Source organism: Eleginops maclovinus, chromosome 4 (assembly GCF_036324505.1).
Source record: "Eleginops maclovinus isolate JMC-PN-2008 ecotype Puerto Natales chromosome 4, JC_Emac_rtc_rv5, whole genome shotgun sequence".
NCBI classification, from domain to species: Eukaryota; Metazoa; Chordata; class Actinopteri; order Perciformes; family Eleginopidae; genus Eleginops; species Eleginops maclovinus.
The window spans coordinates 24,615,334-24,634,473 of NC_086352.1; the positions used below are offsets into that span (position 1 = coordinate 24,615,334).

A 19,140-nucleotide genomic window follows, 5' to 3' on the forward strand; every position below is an offset into this window, starting at 1 on the left:
AGGTTTCACCTTGAGGGCTGAGGTTTAAGCCCTTTGAGGTGTTTAACTATGTGTGAGATGAAATAAACCGAAACTTACTGCCCCTGCTGGGGACATTTCTTCCTGGGAAAGTGATTTCCTTCACAGAGACAAAAGATTAGACACTGTTGATGCTTTTCAAAATATGTTACCATACAGGTGAGAATTGTACTAAGACCCAGAGTAATAACTGTTTAGTATAAGGTATAAAGGTTTAAAGGAAATCTGAACAACAAAAAACATATGCAAAAACAATTCTAATAAAAGTGTCCCAAACCATATTTCGCTTATCTTAGCATCTACCATTATATCTATCAAGAGTTGGCTTCAAAGGGGTTTTCAAGGGACTATACATAATGTATTAAGTCACTTTAATCGATCTGCTTGTGTTTGTTTTGTCTACAGGAGTTCTCCGAGCCTTGGATGGAACGGGCGTGTGGGTCGACTCAGACGCTTGTCATCCAGCAGCTCCACCACAGAAGAAGACGGCATCTTTGTCAACTCTGCCAGTAGCAAACTCCTTGAGAGAGCCCACGACATCCTCATGTCAGTAACTTCTTTCTGAATAAGACAGTATTTAATATAGTTTTTTTGTGCTTTCTTTGGGATTGTAAAATGCTAAACAATTTAAGCGTCATTGTTTCTACTGGTATTTGTTATGATCAGCCGTTTGGACTTGAGACATACCTAAAAAAACTGAAAGATCTGAGTTCAAACTCAGCGTAAGAAAACAACTGCCCTGCCTCGTGTGTCCTTTAGTGATCACTGCATTCCTACCAGCTCCGAGGGTGCTGCTCTGCAGCTGACCCTGACCTCTGATCGCCCTCCGGAGGGGAGCAAGTGCACAAAGATTTCCCCACAGGGATGAATAAAGTTTAACTTTATTGACAGGGATATGAGCCACTTGGGAGGAATGTCTGGAATAAATTCAATGCTTTTACTTGACAGTTAAAAAATGTTCCCTTCTCACCTGTTGAATAACATAAAAAGGCACATTTTTTGCTTTAATGCTCAAAATAGATTCTGAACTAACTTTTCTCCTCATTGTTTTTCACTCAAAGGAGGAACAAAAACTACAAATCCAAGCCAGTTCTTCCCAAGGTACAGTCCACATATTTGTTTATAGATTCTAAAGAAATGATTCATTATCAACATTTCTAACTCACTCTTTGTCTCATCTGCAGCATTTACTGAACGTCAGGTCACTAAAGTACCTGAGCAACCTGACTCTTCACGACCGCATTACCAAGTCGCTGCTGCACCTCCACAAGAAGAAAAAGCCACCCAGTATCAGTGCTCAGTTCCAGGTCAGACAGACACACACACACACACACACACACACACACACACACACACACACACACACACACACACACACACACACACACACACACACACACACACACACACACACACACAGCCAGAAGCATACTGCGATGATTCACCGTGCAGTGCTCTCACCATAAAAATAACACAATTAGCCTGAGCTGCAGTGAGGAATCTCCCCCCAGCTGTAACTATGATAAAAACAAGGTGTGTCCTATTACAACTGGCTGTGGGTGAAAACATCCCTCCAATTCTCTGGATCCCCCCGAGCTTTCGCTGTCCGCTGTCTTAGCCCTGTATTTGTGCATAATGTGTGTGAAGTCTTTTGGATAGTTTTCACACACATACATACAAGTCTAATATGTATGACTTCATGTCTGGTAATTTAAGACAATAAGCTAAATAAATGTCTCATAAAAAATACTTTGAGGATTTGTGAGCAAGTAGAAAGTTTGCCACACTTTGTGCCATCTCATTAATGTTAACATAGTAGGAGTTGAGGATAAAGAAAACAAGAATGAACAAATTCCTAACATTTAAACTGTTAAATGTAGGTGCTCTACTCTTTGTTTTTGCATTTCACAGCAGAGGTTTTTCTTTTTTTCATGCACCCAGAAGTGAGATAAATGAGACTGACAACTACTGTTAACATAGAGAATAACTTGGTTATCTTTAGGTCGAAAATATCTCTTGGGACACAGCCTGTAATACAAACCAGCTTACAAAAACTTTCAACACTGGAAAACAGTTAATTTTTTATCCTGATTTCTTTGAACATGAACTCTGTGCTCTGGCTGTTGGAGGTACAGTAGAGATGAGTGCTGAGGCCCCTCTGGAAGGCGGTTCTGGCCCCAGTGTGTGGATGACTTCACTTCCCACATCCTGTGCTGCCCTGATTGCTTTAATCTCCCATGGAGAAGGAGCAGGAGTGGGAGGAGGAAGAGGAGGAGACTGAATTCCTGCCCCTGAATTATCATAGACATGTGCATTTGTTTACACACATGCACATGGAAATACTACACACATGTTTCTTTATTTTCCACAGAACCACAAGCTTACATGGAGATCTTTCTTGTATTTGTGATCCCTGGCAAGGACATTAATGCAGAAAAGAGTTTTACTCACCAGCAGTTATTCACGGCTGACAGATCCACGTGACTTTGACTTCTTCCTGTCAAACAGCTGTGGATCAACACAAGCAATACGCCTCTGCATGTGCCTTATGTTCCGGCTTTGTTTTAAATTTGACTTGTTTTTATGTCTCTGTGTGCAGGCCTCCCTCAACAAGCTCATGGAGACTCTGGGTCAGTCTGAGCCTTATTTTGTCAAGTGCATCCGTTCCAATGCTGAGAAGGTACAGTGTGCTCTCTGCAGACTGAGGCTGAAGTTTGAACTTCTTGAAAGCTGGTTATCATTTCCCCCTCTCCTCCTCTGTAACCTCTGCCGCCTGACACATTTCCTTTTCTATCATTTTCCTTCTCACCTCGATAATCTTTTTTTTCTTTTTCTCAGCTGCCCTTAAGGTTTAATGATAACCTGGTGCTGAGGCAGCTGCGATACACAGGAATGCTGGAGACTGTGCGCATCCGCCAGTCGGGCTACAACATCAAGTACATCTTCAAGGTAACACAAAAGGACATTTACAGCATGTAGTTTCTTTTTGATTATCATCCTATACTTTTAAACTGTCACTTATATCATTTAAAATTAAGTAATGTACTTTTGACTATGTAACATTTATTTAAAAGCCTAACTCACAAGATACATTCGTTAAGATATTGCAAGTAGTTTATTAATATTGAGCTTTGTTAAATATAACTACCCAACACAGAATCTAAAGTACTTTAAGATCAGCTGCTCCACATATTTGTATATTATATAATAATTAAGGATAATAAATAGAGTTCATAACAACAACAAAAAATAGACAAAAAACGTTTAACCAAAGTAAAATAAAAGGCGCCTTTTTGTTTTATTCTCAAAGTTAATTTAGTTTTCAAGGCGGAATTTTGTTTTAAAAAGGCCTGGGAATAACGATCAGAAATGAAAGAGCTCCTCCAGAGTCACAGAAGAAATAATCTAAAAGATGACAATGGCTGAGTAAACTAAACATGACCTTTAAACTTACATGCTATAAGTTTCTTGAAAGTTACTACAAACCCTCTTCATCCTTTATCTAAAAAATTCAAAGGATCATATTATCAAGGAAGCGAGACTTAATAAGCCAAATGGTAAATAGAGTTCAGCAGCAGTTTGCATTAACGCGTCCCCTCTGTGCAAGTGTGTGCAAGCCACAACACTGATCTCACTGCTATTGGCCCAAAATATAAACAACACTCCGGTTCCCCAAGTTTTGGTTCCAGTGATGAATTAATCCCCGGGAAACATGTCACTGATGTTTTTTTGAGCCACAGATTATTGTGATTTGTGTTGAGATGAAATGATGGGCGACATGAGGTCGCAGCAATCTTAACCGGGTTGGCTCTCATAAGAATGATGTCAACCCTGTGAGGAATACAGTATGACTTATAAAGCAGATCATGTTTTAACGCTGATTGGAAGTGAGTGTTTGGACAGAAAATGGTTGGGAGTGGCTCACTCCCACTCTAGTTTTCTCTTACGATAGTTTCCATGTTGTGGCTTTGAATGTTCAATTGTGCCAATCATGTGACGTCAAGTTTTTAAGGAACTGTGCTAGGTTATTAAGTAGTCCCTTCAAAAAATCAAAGCCTATTTTCACACATAAACCTGAAGTAATGGCACTCAAAGCATCAAAATAGTTCACTTCAGAGTCATTTTAACAAGCTTGACTCCATCCAAAAACGTTGCCCGTTACTCAGGGTAATCCAAGCTCATTGAACTATTTTCCATCTTCACTACATTTCAGAGCAAATTATTCAACCTTTATCTTCAAAATATTATCTGATTATTTATAATTAATAACAGAAAAACATGATCATCTTTATAAAATAAAGAAAATGGTGCTTTCCAACCTTTTTGACATGTTAATGGTGTTTAGTTGGGGTGCCTTGTCATGGTTCGTTTCTGAGTTTTAAGCAATTCAAACAAAGAGATATTTGTCCAGATGGTTTTATTTGAATATCTGTTTAATAGCCAAAGTAAAAGGTAGAGATAAGGTACAACAATATTAAGATCTAAAATGTTATATGAAACCAGAACGTTGTATTTTCTTTTCTTTTTCCCTTCCCTATTAATCATCTCCACACCCATTGGGATTTATCATTTGACCCTTGAAGGGGTCCGACCCCTAGATTTGGAACCACTAGACTAAAATACTAAGCTGTATATTAAGTGGATGAAACTAGCTGCACCTCCAAGCTACAGCAGTAAAACATTGCTTATAACTAACTTGAGAACACATCAGTCACACGCCATTGTCTAGAGTATTTTCACTTACATAATCATTTGATAATAAACATTATATCCAGGAATTTTATTTATATTTTTTGCATTGTTGTACTTCCGCAACCACTGGAAAAATTGGCCCACTAAAATCTAAAAACTAATTAAATATTGATACAATATTAATTATTTCTCATAAAGCTGTACGTTTTTAGTGAGCTCACTCTGATGATTTAGCTATCAGAAATCTTTATTTATTAGAAATTCCCTCCAAACATATTTAGTGCTGCTGTCAGCACTAATGAGAAATATCTTGGGCATGGCATCACTTCGGCGGACTCTGCTGTTTCCCCACTCTTCAGAACAGAGCCTCTCCATTGTCCTTGGGTCCCTGAAATACTCCTCATGCTTGTAATTGTATAAACACAGCATCTGTTTCCCTAACCACCCCCTGCAGCCCTGAGTGTATTGAAATCAGACAATGGGCCTCAGTTTGAAGAGTGGGCGTTCAGCATATTTATGCCATGATGTTTGAACCCCTGCAAATATGGACAGCCTGGACTTTTACCTGAACCACATGTGCCTTAAAAGCTTTTTTTTTATTTACTTGAAGATGCTGCAGGAGGCCGCTTCAGTTTCTGCCAGGGGTCAACTCTTTTATTTAAAATGATGTTACCCCATCCAAAAATAATGTACTGGAATCAATTTTATAAAAAGATATCTTTTAGCTGATTATTAACCTTTTGTTTGATACTTTACTGAACAGAAATCATTTGCACATAACCTAAACCAGAATACTGTAGGATAATGAACACATTTCTCATTAACACATGTTCTTGTTTTGTTGGTAGGATTTTGTCCATCACTTCTGTCTGCTGCTCCCAGAAGGCACCAGTGCCACCAGAGAGGGAATCCAGCAGAGCCTGGACCTGCTGGACCTAGAACCAGATGGGTACCAAGTGGGAAAGACTATGGTATTTAAAAAAAAGGCTGATGATGATGATGATGATGATGATGATGATGATAAGATAATATCTGCTAATATGTATTAGTGCTGTAGTGCTTTATCCTTACAGGTACTTCACAAAGCATGAGTGTGGAACAAGCTAATTTGAAAATATTAGACGAATGTTACTTACTTACTTATTCTACACCCACGGGAATTAAACAGATAAATCAGGGTTCAATCATTTAAATAATATATAGTGCACAAGTAAAATGGAAGGGTAGAGCAAAACAGTGGTTTAGAGGTTATGTCATTGTTTGGTGACATTGGCGAAGGGAAATGATTAAGCTCATTATACTGCATGTTTATATGTGTTTCATGATATGTTATGTTGCATGTTGAGGCAGTAAGGAATTTGAAAAATTCAGCTCAAAGACCCAGAATTACTCAAAATAATGTGGGACGTTCAATTCCAGACACTTTAAATAGAGTCATCTAGACAAAGTGAATGATTCAGTAGGGGGCAACTTGGGGTTATATTACTGAAGTCATCCTCCGTCTGGAAAAAAGGATGTAATGAAGACAGTGTCCCATATTTTGTGTGGCATAGGTCCAAAGTATGAATGAGTCATGATGGAGGGGTCAATGCCTCTGAAATGCTGTTTATATAATTAGAGGATCATACCTGACATACTTGTGACCTATTATCAAGCCAGGGATCTCTATGGTTTGTGTGTTTTTGAAAGAGTTTGTGAGTATATTTCTTTGTGCGTAAATGTGTTACCCATAGCCTCTGTATATAAAGATATCACCCTGAGTTTACTGCATGTTGGTCCCTCCCCTCAGGTGTTTCTGCGGGAGGCTGAGCGTCAGCAGCTGCAGGCCCTACTCCACACTGAAGTTCTGAGACGCATCGTCACGCTGCAGCGGAGATTCAGAGCCCGGCTGGAGAGGAAGCAGTTTGTCAGAATGAGAGAAGCAGCGATCTGCATCCAGGTACAGTACATCGCTCTTCATCATCATCACTACATCAAATACATTGTAATCTAATCCTTCTTTGTTATTAAATAGCTTTTTAGTGTTTTGTTTCCTGAAAGTTTTGGCTTTTTTATATTATCCTTATCAACTTTCAGTGGAATTATCATTTTAAAAATAATGACATTAAATCACAGTTTCACAAAATTGTATTGTACAAATAAAAAAATCCAAGCTTATTTAAATGATGAACCAACAATTATAGTTTATTCAAGTTCTTGTTTTGATGAGGTTAAAACATTTTTGGATCGAATGTAAACCTAAGAGAGGTTTCATTTGTGTTAAACTCAAAGGGAAAGTTGAAATCAAAAGAAAAAAGGAAATGTATATTACCTTTTCAGTAAATATGTTTCTATATGTTCTGAATAAACTTTAAAAGACCTCCTTGTATCATGAAAGTAATAATGAATCATTCCCATCACCCATTATACAGAAATGGTGGCATCTATACCAGCCTATAGAAGAGGTGGAGGAGGAGAATGAATATGACCCTAGCGTCCAGGAGGGAGCAGCTTTGTGTCTGCAGACAAACTGGCGAGGTTACAGGGAACGTCAGAGATTCAGGCTGTGGAGGGAGGCAGCTCTGGTGCTGCAGAGGGCATGGAGGTTATGGCTGTACCGGCGCTGTACAGCAGCTCTGGTTATCCAGACGGCCTGGCGCTGTCATCAAGCCAGAGACGCCTATCTGCGTCTGTACGTAGCTGTGGTGCATTTGCAGCGACTGAGCAGAGGCTTCCTCGCCAGGAAGAGGTAAGCAACACCATTAAATAACTTATCCAGAGAGTTAAATAACTTATCCAGAGAGTTAAATAACTTAACCAAAGAGTTAAATAACTTATCCAGAGAGTAGGACCAGTTTTTTTCTTCATTACAAAAGTGAGTTAAAGATGACTTTTAGGGAAACACTACAGGTACGTATATAGGACCCGAGTTATTAAAGTAAGACACCTATATGCGTATGTTGGATGTATTTTCCACTGTTCTAAAAAACAATATGTATTGGAAGCAAAATATCCCAACTCTCACCTCTTACCAGTACCTTATAAAATTGTGTTTTCCTCCACATTTGTATTTTCATTAACTCTGAAAATAGCTTCTGAGGGTAGGTGACTGCATGATTTTTGGTAAAGCTTGTGAAAAGCCAGATAATCTTTGCACACAGCTCCTGCAGTGTGTTTGCTCATTGTTCAATGCACTTATAGAACAGGCTTCGTAAGAGCATGCCATTACGCAAGCAACCTCAAAGCAGCTCTACAATCAGCTGAGCTGCTGAGAGCAAAACTTTTTAAATCAGACCCTGAGTTTGTAGGTGCAGGAGTAATAATTTGTTGAGCATAAGCTAATTGTTTAAAATAAAGTATTTTGTAGTTTGTAGAAGTACATTGACATTAGCTAGACTTCTAACCATGCCTTCTTGATTTACAGCTTCAGAAAACTAAGAGAGGAGAGGCTGCGGGAGAAAAAGGAGCAGCAGGAGAAGCTGCTTCAACTACAGAATGGCCAGGTGAGTCCCTCACCAGAGGAAGAGGAGGAGTCCCCTGAGAGGATCATGGGTTTGGACCTCAGCACTTGGGAGGATCGCTCCTACGAACAGCGAGAAAGGAGCCTGCAGGTCCTCAACAGCCATGAGGGTGCAGTGAAAGAGGAAGAAGAAGGAGAGCATTCTTGGACCAAAGAGAGTCCCTCTAAAGTGCAAACTGAAGCACCGGACTCGATTCAGACCTCCACTGTGGTGGTGCGGGAGAGGTCCAGAACTATAGATGAACCTAGCCAGAAAACCACTCGCGCCAAGAGGGAGAGCCGGCGGATGAGAGAGTTGGAGCAGGCCAAGTTCAGCCTGGAGCTCCTCAAGGTGCGAGCGACCAGTGGAGGTTCCTCGTCCCCGTCGGAAGAGCGACGCTGGTCCTTGGAGCTGGTGCCTCCTGCGACCCCGCCTCTTCGCTCTCCTCAAGGCACGCCCGACAGCCAGAGCTCCAAAGGCAGCTTCGAGCTTCTCAGCATGGAGGACGAGCCACCTAAGGCTGTAGAAGAGATTACAGACAGCGAGGATCTCTGCTCCCCTGTTCTTCCAGTAGCTCCGCTACCTGAGCTTGATGTGGATATTGTGTCGACAAGCCGAATGCCAGTTGAACCACACAGGACTGAGGTTTCTGATGCTGTTGTGCATCCAGGCAGCGAGGCCAAAATTGATCTACCTGCCTCCTCTGCTCTCACACATCCGCCCAAACTCGAGAACTACCTCCCTACCTTTTACGTCCCTGCTAGTGAGTGCAGCGCAGTCGTGCCCCATCGTTCTGCTGAAGAGCCCAAACAAAACACAGAGACATCTTTTTCCACCACCACCGTTACCAAGCCTTTTAAAGAGAGGCGAGAGTCATCGCGTCGACCAGTGGTGGTGGTAATCAGCATGCAGAAAGAAAGCCAGATAAGCCCAGAGCAGAGCAGTATTTTCCATCCCCCTGTGGAGGTTCAAGATTCTGCAGCTCAGACGGGGGAGAAACCAGACCCCAACCCTGTCCATACTTCTGTCCCTCGGGTGACCAGACCGTCATAGAGAAGCTGGTGCGACTAAACGAGGAGAAAGAGGTAAGGCAGCGTAATCAGCGGCAGCAGAATGAGAAAGAGATGATGGAGCAGATCAGACAGCAGAAAGAGGTGCTGGAGCGGCAGCGTCTTGTCTTTGCTCAGTATGAGAGAGACATGTTTGAGAAACAGAGAGGAGAAGCGCTGCACAAGATCCAGCATATTCGACAGGGCGGACCAGATGTTGGTGGAGCCGCAACCGCCGGGAAGCCCATTAGACCCAGCTCCCTGCTGATTGAGAAGACAGCAGGGTTAGCTCCTCATGCCAGGACACACTCAGGCTCCACCGCCCCATCAGTGCCCTCTGACCCAGTTTTAGACCTGCAGAGCATTGCCCCTCGCCCTCAGCTGCCCCCTCCACCTGCCAGAGAAAAACGCAGGGAGAACAGGCCTGCTGCTGAAGGTTGGGCACCTAAACTCACGCTGGAGTCTAAAGATGGAGGAGGAACCAGAGCAAGGACTGCAGTCAAGAAGCCTCCAATTAATCCAGGCGCCACGGTTAATATGACGGACAAACCGAACATCTTCTTCTCTCCAAAGGACAAAGTGACCTTTACAAAGTGAGTCATGAAATAAAGCATTGCACTTTCTTTGCTTGCACTTAGGGGTTTCGGTTATCTAGTTTTTTCCAATCAAAATTCCACATTTTACACAAATGGAAAATATCTTGGTATTTTAACTAGAAATAAATAATAATAACAATGAATTGCTAAGTATTAGAACCAAAAGAAAAACAAACACCCAAGCATGGCTAAAATAACCTTAAAAAGCAATGAACAGATACATAAATATTCATAATACATTAACACTCAAAGGGTTTATAAAACAAGTATAACCAAAAAGGTTACTCCAAAAAACTGTTTACTCAGAAGGACTAAAACATTTATAACAGTAAGTGAAGAATTTAGACATTTCTCACTTTAGTGCCCTCTAATGGCAGTTAAACAAACGCACTGTTGCATACTCTGCCCTGCAATATGGATTTGATGCAGGGACACTGAGATGAATGAGCTGAAAGTAACCCATGGATGTCACAAACTATCATTTTGATTGGCTGATTTTTCAAAAAACAAAAACAAATCATGCCTTAAGACACATTTCAATTATGCTATAACCACATAAAACATATTTACATGGTGGCTTTGAGTGTGTATATAATGACGTTTCTCTTTTGTATTTTTGGAAATTACTTTACTTTCTTTACTTTATTAACATCCTTTTTTTGCCTGCCAGGTTTGACAGTGACGCTGTCCCTAAAGTAACGCCAGCAGTGATTCCCAGAGAAGGACCCTCACCAGTCCCCAAGCTCTCCAAAGGAGCAAAAGTGAGAGATGTAAGCAACCTCTACTGTTTCCTCTGTATGAAACAAACAAATAGCATGTGTTTGCAGGAGTGTCTTTTGTGTTGTGAATGAATTAATGCAGCTCTTAGTCTGACACTAAAATGGCCACAGATAACCTATATGAAGAACGAAATGCACTGAAGCTCTTCTGCAGGTTATTGCAGACTCCTTTTAAACATGCTGTTATCACTCCTGATAAAACTCCAGGTTGGCAGAACGGGCCAAAAAAAGAAAGTCAGAATGGCACGGACCCGCTCAGACTTCCTCACCCGTGCCCCCATCGTCTCAGTTGGGGGCGAATCAGACGAGGAAGACTATAAAGGAGACACCCCACGTCATCATTCTCTTCCCTTCTCCAAGCAGAGCCCCCCAGACGGAGGGCTTAAGAGAGTCCTGTTTCAGTGACTCAGACATGGTAACAGGCACAAAACAAGCCCAGCAGTGGCGCTCTATGCGTTCTTAAAGCTGACTTCTCTTTGACTTTTTTAACCCCCTCATTGGCATAAAGCTGTACCAACTACTTCTGTTTCAGAACTAACATTTACCATAAGAGTGAAGACATTTCAAACATATTTCAAGAAAGGCATTTCAAAGACATTTAAAAAGAAAATGTTTATTAAACATAAACACTCTGCTTTCACTAGAAGAGAAAATACAGTGATTTTATATACGATACACAAATAAATGTTGGTTTTTAAAGTCATTTAGTCAAGGGTGTCAAACAAACAAAAATACAATATTTAATTGGTTTGACAACCCCTTCAGAAATCATCTCGTAAAAACTAACCCTTTAACATTCCTCCTCTCTAACGTAATGTGGCTTCTCTTTCTCTCACAGCTGTAACACTGACTTTTCCCCTTGATTAATTCTTTCCATTTAATCAATAATTTTTGCATGCCACTTGGTTATATTTCCTCTGTTAACAAGTCGGTCACAGGTCAGGCCTTGGGAATCCTTGGACTCTTGACTTTCTTCCTCACTTAACAAACTCTTTTTGTCTTTTAACAGCTCTCCTGCTGAGAAAAAGTGATTATTTCCTTGTGTCATATGTTCCTTTGACATAGATTTTTATTAAGCATATGCTTCAGATTTATATATATATTAAAAAAAATACTAAAAAAAACTCTGGTAAATGTAGAGTAGCTGGTGACGCTGTGATGTGATGCTGCCATCTACTGGTTAATACGGCTGCTTAGATTGTAAAACACATGAGCTGCGTAAATCCACAAAAACAGGGTTTTTTCTCCGGTTTTGGTTCTACTTTTCCTCATTATCTAACCTGCTGTTGTTTCAGCCTGCCAGCTCTGAGGAACAGAAGATACACAAAGCCATGTCGTCAGGAGATTTGGTCAAGGTGGATTCCATGCGCAAAAACTCACAGGATGGAAGGTTTGTTCTTAAACAAAGCACTGATAGCATACACAGTTTTGTGTCTTGAACTTAATGTAAATTGTTAAAGACGTTTTCCTCCATATGTGAGTTAAAGGTGTTTGTATTATGATCTCAATTGTCAATTTGGAACAGGGTTCGTAGGATGCGTTTCTGGGGTAAGACGAAATATGGGGAAAAGAAGACTTCCAGAGAAAAGCTGATCTGTGGGGGTGACTCTTTGGATGGAGACTATGGAGACACTGGGCCATTGCTGGGAGAGGGTGCGTTATTAAAAAGCAAATGCATATTTGGGCCATTTGCTTCTTATATCCTGTCTTTATAGATTTTAACTTCACCTGAAGTTTATACTAACCATAAATCCTCTGTCCTCTTCCACACAGCAGGTCAGGAGAACATGTCGCCGCCCTGCAGTCCTGATATGATGTTAGATCGAGGGTACAGAGACTTGAAGGAGAACAAGGAGCCGTCTCCCAAGGTGAAGCGACGGCGCAGCGTTAAGATCAGCAGTGTGGCTCTGGAACCTGCTCAGTGGCAGAACGACTCACTGCAGATCCTCACCTGCACCAACGACTACAGGAGCATGAATGACTTCCTGATGAAGAAGGTACAAACAGAATGCTCTCTCTTAATCTCTCTATAAATGTGGGAGAAGAGTATTATATGGTCTGCATGTTGACTTCAACATCCAAGGTCTCCAAAAGAACACAATGCAGTTTGAAGTTGTGGACTTTTAATTATTCACATTTACTAAATAGCTTAGAGTTATGGGCAGTCTATATTCATGCCGTGATGATTATGTTGTTATATTATAGATCAACGACTTGGATACGGAGGACAGTAAGAAGGACACCATGGTGGATGTTGTGTTTAAAAAGGCGCTGAAGGAATTCCGTTTGAATATCTTCAACTCTTACTCCACGGCTCTTGCAGTAAGTATTGTCAACACTTTAAACGTGAATTACATATCACTATTGCGTCAAAAATCACTCTTCAATAAGAGAAAAAGGGAGTAAATGTGTAATCAAATAAAAAGAGAAATTCTGTGTGCTTCCCCTTGACCCTGTTGTCTTCCTCCCCAGATGGACGATAATAAGAGCATCCGCTACAAGGACCTCTACGCTCTGTTTGAGCAGATCTTGGAAAAGACAATGCGACAGGAGCAGAGGGACTGGAGAGAGTCTCCTGTCACAGTATGGGTCAACACCTTCAAAGTATTCCTGGATGAGTTCATGACTGAGTACAAACCTCTGGACAGCTCAATAAGCAGGGTAAAGACAGGCTAATGCCTCCTGGAAAATAGTATCTAGCTGATGTTAAACTGTTAAAGTATATTTCATACTCCTTTTTTATTTATTTTTTACTACAGCAGGTACCTAAACCTGAGCGTAAAAAAACGAGGAAGAAGGACACGGATATTGTAAGTTTCACTTCATTGTCATCATATCCAAGTACATGATCTTAATCGTAGCAGAAACACTCTAAGAGATAGTCCTTTACATTTCCATTTTCTCTTTGGAAAAACAAGATATGCTGTCAATAAAATAGCGACCAGAATAGAAAAGGCCAAAAATAAAAAGTAAAAATGCACATATGTACTGGATTGTATGTAAAGGGTCAAGTGAACTCCAAATGAACCTGTGCTGCACTCTGCAGGTGGAGGAGCATAACGGCCACATCTTCAAGTCCACCCAGTACAGCATCCCCACATACTGTGAATACTGCTCATCTCTCATCTGGATGATGGACCGGGCCTGTGTTTGCAAATGTAAGTATGCATGCAAAATATTTTACTGGGGAAACAGGACTCCATGAGGATCCCTGAATACCATACAGTAGTTCTAATTAAAAAAGGGAAGGGTTTTGAAACTTATTGGTAAAGTTATATTTTCTATAATAATTGTATATGTTGCCGAAGTAATAATTAGTATTTCTGTTGACACAAAACTAATTATTACATTATTTGTTATACTTTTTTTATCTGAAGGAAATATTCCCAATATCAGTTTTCGAAATGTGACGATTTATTATGACACATTTGCATATATTTAGCAATGAGTGTTACTTAAAGCTCTTGGAACTCTTGCTGGCTGTTGTTTTTGAACTTTCTGACAGTTTAATGCCAAGTAATCAACAGATTAATTGATATATTACGACATTTGCGCCCTTAAAACACTTATTATATTGAATTTGCAATATCTATTTATGTTTGCGCTCATGCATCAATTCTTGAAATGAGTAAAACAAATCTCTGACTTTCTCCTAAAAATACATATCTTGAACAAGTTTTTGACTTTAAACAAACTCTTGGTTGGGGCCATGTCCAAATAATTGACAAGTAAATGATGACACTCACTCACTCACTCACTCACTCACTCACTCACTCACTCACTCACTCACTCACTCACTCACTCACTCACTCACTCACTCACTCACTCACTCACTCACTCACTCACTCACTCATACAGCCACATTATTCTGACTTAAAGATTTAACTTAATCTTTTTCATCAATCTCTACCATACAGACATTCACTGAGCTTGTTCACACAAACACATACACCAGAGCGGGCCCCACCCTCTCTCTCTCTCTCTCTCTCTCTCTCTCTCTCTCTCTCTCTCTCTCTCTCTCTCCTCCCTCGGCCATAATCAGATTGTTTTCAACTGGACTCACGGGGTCTGCAGCGCCGTCTCTCCAGAGATTTCCCCACACAGTTTGTCATTTATTCCCACAGGATGTTTTTCTCACGCCAGCCAATGCTGCTTTGGTCTCTCAAGCGATAACACTTTTTTTTCTTTTGTCCAAACTACTTTTGCTGAATTATGAGGAGGCACTGCCTTTCTGTGGATAATGGAAATTACCTGTTTGATTTCTCTGGCTGTGTTTATCCAGTGTGCCGGTACGCCTGCCACAGAAAGTGCTGCCAGAAAACGACCAACAAATGCAGCAAGAAGGTGAGTTGGACATATTGAGCTCCAGACAACAATGTCCCATGACACTAATTGTTTTACCTCTGATTTACGTACAGTGGCTAATGTTATTTTTGCAATATAATAATCTTGCATTGACGAAGGAGACGAGAAATACGAAAGCATTTTTTATATATTACCAGTTATTTTGATCTTTTTCAAATATGAATCTTTGTTGGGTCTGAATGTGTAGCATGTCTATGTGTTTAACAGAGCATATTGTGTTTGTGTATGTTAACAGTTTGATCCAGAGCTTTCCTCCAGACAGTTCGGAGTGGAGGTTTCTCGTCTGACTAATGACGAGAGGACTGTGCCTCTGGTTGTGGAGAAGCTTATCAACTACATTGAGATGCATGGCCTCTACACTGAAGGAATATACAGAAAGTCTGGCTCCACCAACAAAATCAGGGAACTCAAGCAGGGACTCGACACAGGTGAGTAATTTTGGCTGGCTACTAAAGCGGAGCTCAACACTTAAACTAATATATATCACGATGAGACTTTCCCAGCAGCTTACTAACATTAATAATAACGCAATTATTTTTTGGTAATGAGTATAACCGTTAAAAAAATTATTTTGAGCCATTGTTTTTAGAAATAAAACATGTTCTATATATTAAGCTATGGGTGATATGACTTACACAGAATATAATGAGGAAATAAACCGAAGTTTGGTTTATGTTAAAAATAAATAAAAATTGTCAACTTCCATACACTTTTAAAATACTTCAGGGGAAAGGGTAGGGAATCGTAGACCAAAATCTCAAAAATTGAGAAAAAAGCCTTTACTGTCTGGACGTAAAGCTGATAAACATGAGTTGGACAGGAACAAATGTGATTACTTGCACTGTTTTTTTTATTGTCCTTGTGACCACTCAGATGTGGACGGCATGAATCTGGACGACTACAACATCCACGTCATCGCTAGTGTTTTCAAGCAGTGGCTGAGAGACCTCCCTAATCCTCTGATGACGTTTGAGCTGTATGAGGAGTTTATACGAACCATGGGTAAGTGATCAACGTCCAACTCCATTGTGTTTTGAAAGCCACCACACTGGAGATTCTGTCACAATGATAATTTATAATTGTTAACAGCAGAAGATATATTTGTTTGCTGTAAAGGTTAATCGTGATTTGCCTCCAAAGCTTTGCAGGATAAAAAGGAAACGATCCGAGGAGTGTATTCAGTTATTGACCAGCTAAGCAGAACTCATCTAAACACTCTGGAACGCCTCATATTTCATCTCGTCAGGTAACAAACTGGTCATATGATCCTATAGTAGGATTAATGCATTAAACTGCTTTATTTCCTTACTGACGGCCTGTTCTAATACTCAATTTATGCTTTTAGGGTTTCTTTGCAAGAGGACACAAATCGGATGTCAGCTAACGCCTTGGCTATAGTTTTTGCTCCCTGCATCCTGCGCTGTCCTGACACCATTGATCCCATGCAGAGTGTCCAGGACATTGGCAAGACGACAGCGTAAGAATAAACCTTGTCATGTCTATCAAATAACTTGCTTAGCATTCACCGAGGCAGCCTGGAGCAGCAGTGGATCTTATATTAATGTGTTTCATGTGGGAGCAATTAACAAAACTATATTTAAGTCTATCAAGATCCAATTTAGCAAGATTTATTCAGATGGCAGAAGTGTAATTTTGACAGATAATTGACAAATGATGATGCTCGACAAGTAAACACATTGAAACCACAGTTAACTGAAGTGATTTCCATTTTTCATAGTAGCAAAACAAAACTGACGCATTGATAATATTATTTAAACAAAATGGTGTTTAAATTGGATTATGTTACTGCTAATTTCCTCAATGATGGTTGAGAAAATTGTTGGATTAACTCTTTGTTTCCAAAAATGTTAGATCCACTGACCTGAGGCAAGACATGAGGCCTGTAGAAAGGCGATTGTTTCTCTATTACCTCAACATAACTACAATTTTCAGTTCTTCTGAAGCGGTTTTCTTTCCCTCCACAGGTGTGTAGAACTTATCGTTTGTGAACAGATGAATAAGTACAGAGTTCGACTAAAGGATATCAACAGCCTCGAGTTTGCAGAGAATAAGGCCAAGTGCAGACTGACCCTCATTCGCCGATCGATGGTAAGATCAGATAAAATATGACAACTATTACTAATCAAACTGTTATCTTATTTAATCACATATTCGCAGTTACTCATGGCTATACCTACCTGACTGAACCATCCTAAACACTCCTTCAGTGCTGTACATTTCCTGATTTCCTCCTTTTGTAAGATGTTTTTCTACTCTCCTGATCCTCGTCCCCTAACGTGTCCTTTCCTTTACCCAGAAACCTGTACTAATAGCTGTTAGATTTATGAGCATAGTGCGCACTATGGTATGTATACAGTACCATCCCAAAGTAATCATGTAGTGGTGATGTTGTTGTGGTGCCAATCACTTCACAGTCTCATGGCTTGAAATATTAACATCTTAATGTCTTCTCCATCCTTTTAAGCTTGACTCATTATGTCTATGCTTTTGTATTTTCTAGCATTGTCTTGTGGAAGGAAGTCAGCAGATAATGCAATCATACAATCAATGATGATTAGATTTACATTGGATTATGGAACATACATTTTTCTACATAGTATGACTCAAAATAATGTATGCAAACACTGCATGAAGAGCTTATGTTGGTCTCTTTTTTTTTCATTAGAAGTCTCGAATATGAAATTGGATACATTGTCGACGGAAATGCCAAAATTAAATTAATTGTCATTGTTCATTTCCCGTGCAAGTACTTAATAATAATGATATTGTTACTGTTAGCTTCACTTCAAAGAACTGAGAAGGTCTCCTTCTGAGATATCCTGATCATCTAACCCTTAGCTAGAAAGGCAGCCAATCAGACCTTGATACTGCACATTAAACCAAAATAACACCGACCTTTCAGAACCTGGCATTACTGATTCCCCTTTCTTTTGCTTCTCACATTTCTGAGCAGACAATTGCACCTAAAAAGGTAAAGTTTGTGTATCACTGTGCTGCATCTACCTTGGTGTTTGATCAGCTTCTAGTGCTGCTCTGCTGTTTTTTTAAACTTGGCTGATTATTTCATTTGGTCTAGTCATTGCCTTTGCTTGTGAGTAGCTGCGTGCTAAAAGTGGTGTAAAGTGTTGTAATGTGCTGTGTATGACTGCGTAACTGCTATCATTCATTTCTTTCTGAACCACAAATGTAATATTCACATTAGTGAGAAGACAACATCGGCCCTTGTTTTGTTTTTCAGGGAAAAGGCCATGTACAGCGAATAAGCTACCACACACCCTCACCTCCAGTTAGTCCCCGGCTGCCATCTGTGGTGGACCCCGTGATAGAGGAGAGTGGCTGTGAAGAGGGAGAGGACTCTTCAACCAAGATCTCAGAGCATCAGCAGGCCGCTATGCAGCAGGAAGAGAGAGTGTTGACGGAGCAAATTGAGAGCCTGCAGAAAGAGAAGTAAACACAGCAACTGCACTTAAATGTCTGAAAGTCCGGATTATTAGATCCTGTGAAGAGTTTGTCACAATTTATATTTGACTTCACAAAAATATGATTTTAAATGTGCATGTGTTAGAGCTATTATGTATTTCATAATGTGTGTTCTGCTGAATTATTAATCTGGATATATTTTCCACTGCAGAGAGGAGTTGACTTTTGAGATGCTTTCTCTGGAGCCACGAGCCTCAGATGATGAGACCCTGGAGTCGGAGGCTTCTATTGGTACAGCCGACAGCTCGGAAAACCTCAATGTGGACTCTGAGGGAACTTTCTCTGACTTTTCTGGTATGATACTTTGCACGGAATCAAAGTACATTTTTCCGTTTACTATTTTTATGCTTCTGTGCATGCAACATTAATGGCCAAATCAAAGAAACAGATTAAGGGAATTTTATTTGAAATTGGCACCAACATCTGCTTGGACTCAAGAAGGAAGTTATTAGATTTTGGTGGACTATGGTAAGGTCCCCTTGGCCTCAATAAACAAATATTTGACCATAACTAAATATTTAATACGCTAATTAAATTATGACAATTTCATATATATATATACTAATAAGATCAAATTATTACCAGTTAAGACTTGGAAATAAACTGCAAGCCCAGAAAAAATGTTACACACACATAAACCTTGTCTTTGCATTTCATTGCA

General features: G+C 40.1%; 1 protein-coding gene across 1 annotated transcript in view; it reads left to right on the forward strand.

Annotated features, from left to right (window-relative positions):
• The window catches only part of myo9aa (myosin IXAa), a 93,808-nt gene that overhangs the window by 72,923 nt on the left and 1,745 nt on the right, over nucleotides 1–19,140 (forward strand). The window contains 28 exon segments of the mRNA XM_063881495.1: nucleotides 424–564; nucleotides 1,080–1,119; nucleotides 1,203–1,325; nucleotides 2,618–2,698; nucleotides 2,857–2,967; nucleotides 5,559–5,681; nucleotides 6,500–6,649; nucleotides 7,122–7,438; nucleotides 8,114–9,132; nucleotides 9,177–9,831; nucleotides 10,505–10,604; nucleotides 10,821–11,000; nucleotides 11,002–11,028; nucleotides 11,909–12,003; nucleotides 12,139–12,266; nucleotides 12,390–12,610; nucleotides 12,819–12,935; nucleotides 13,086–13,274; nucleotides 13,373–13,423; nucleotides 13,660–13,771; nucleotides 14,896–14,957; nucleotides 15,214–15,406; nucleotides 15,852–15,980; nucleotides 16,119–16,224; nucleotides 16,324–16,455; nucleotides 16,964–17,087; nucleotides 18,238–18,446; nucleotides 18,631–18,773. Of these exon segments, the coding sequence (XP_063737565.1) occupies nucleotides 424–564; nucleotides 1,080–1,119; nucleotides 1,203–1,325; nucleotides 2,618–2,698; nucleotides 2,857–2,967; nucleotides 5,559–5,681; nucleotides 6,500–6,649; nucleotides 7,122–7,438; nucleotides 8,114–9,132; nucleotides 9,177–9,831; nucleotides 10,505–10,604; nucleotides 10,821–11,000; nucleotides 11,002–11,028; nucleotides 11,909–12,003; nucleotides 12,139–12,266; nucleotides 12,390–12,610; nucleotides 12,819–12,935; nucleotides 13,086–13,274; nucleotides 13,373–13,423; nucleotides 13,660–13,771; nucleotides 14,896–14,957; nucleotides 15,214–15,406; nucleotides 15,852–15,980; nucleotides 16,119–16,224; nucleotides 16,324–16,455; nucleotides 16,964–17,087; nucleotides 18,238–18,446; nucleotides 18,631–18,773 (5,078 nt within the window).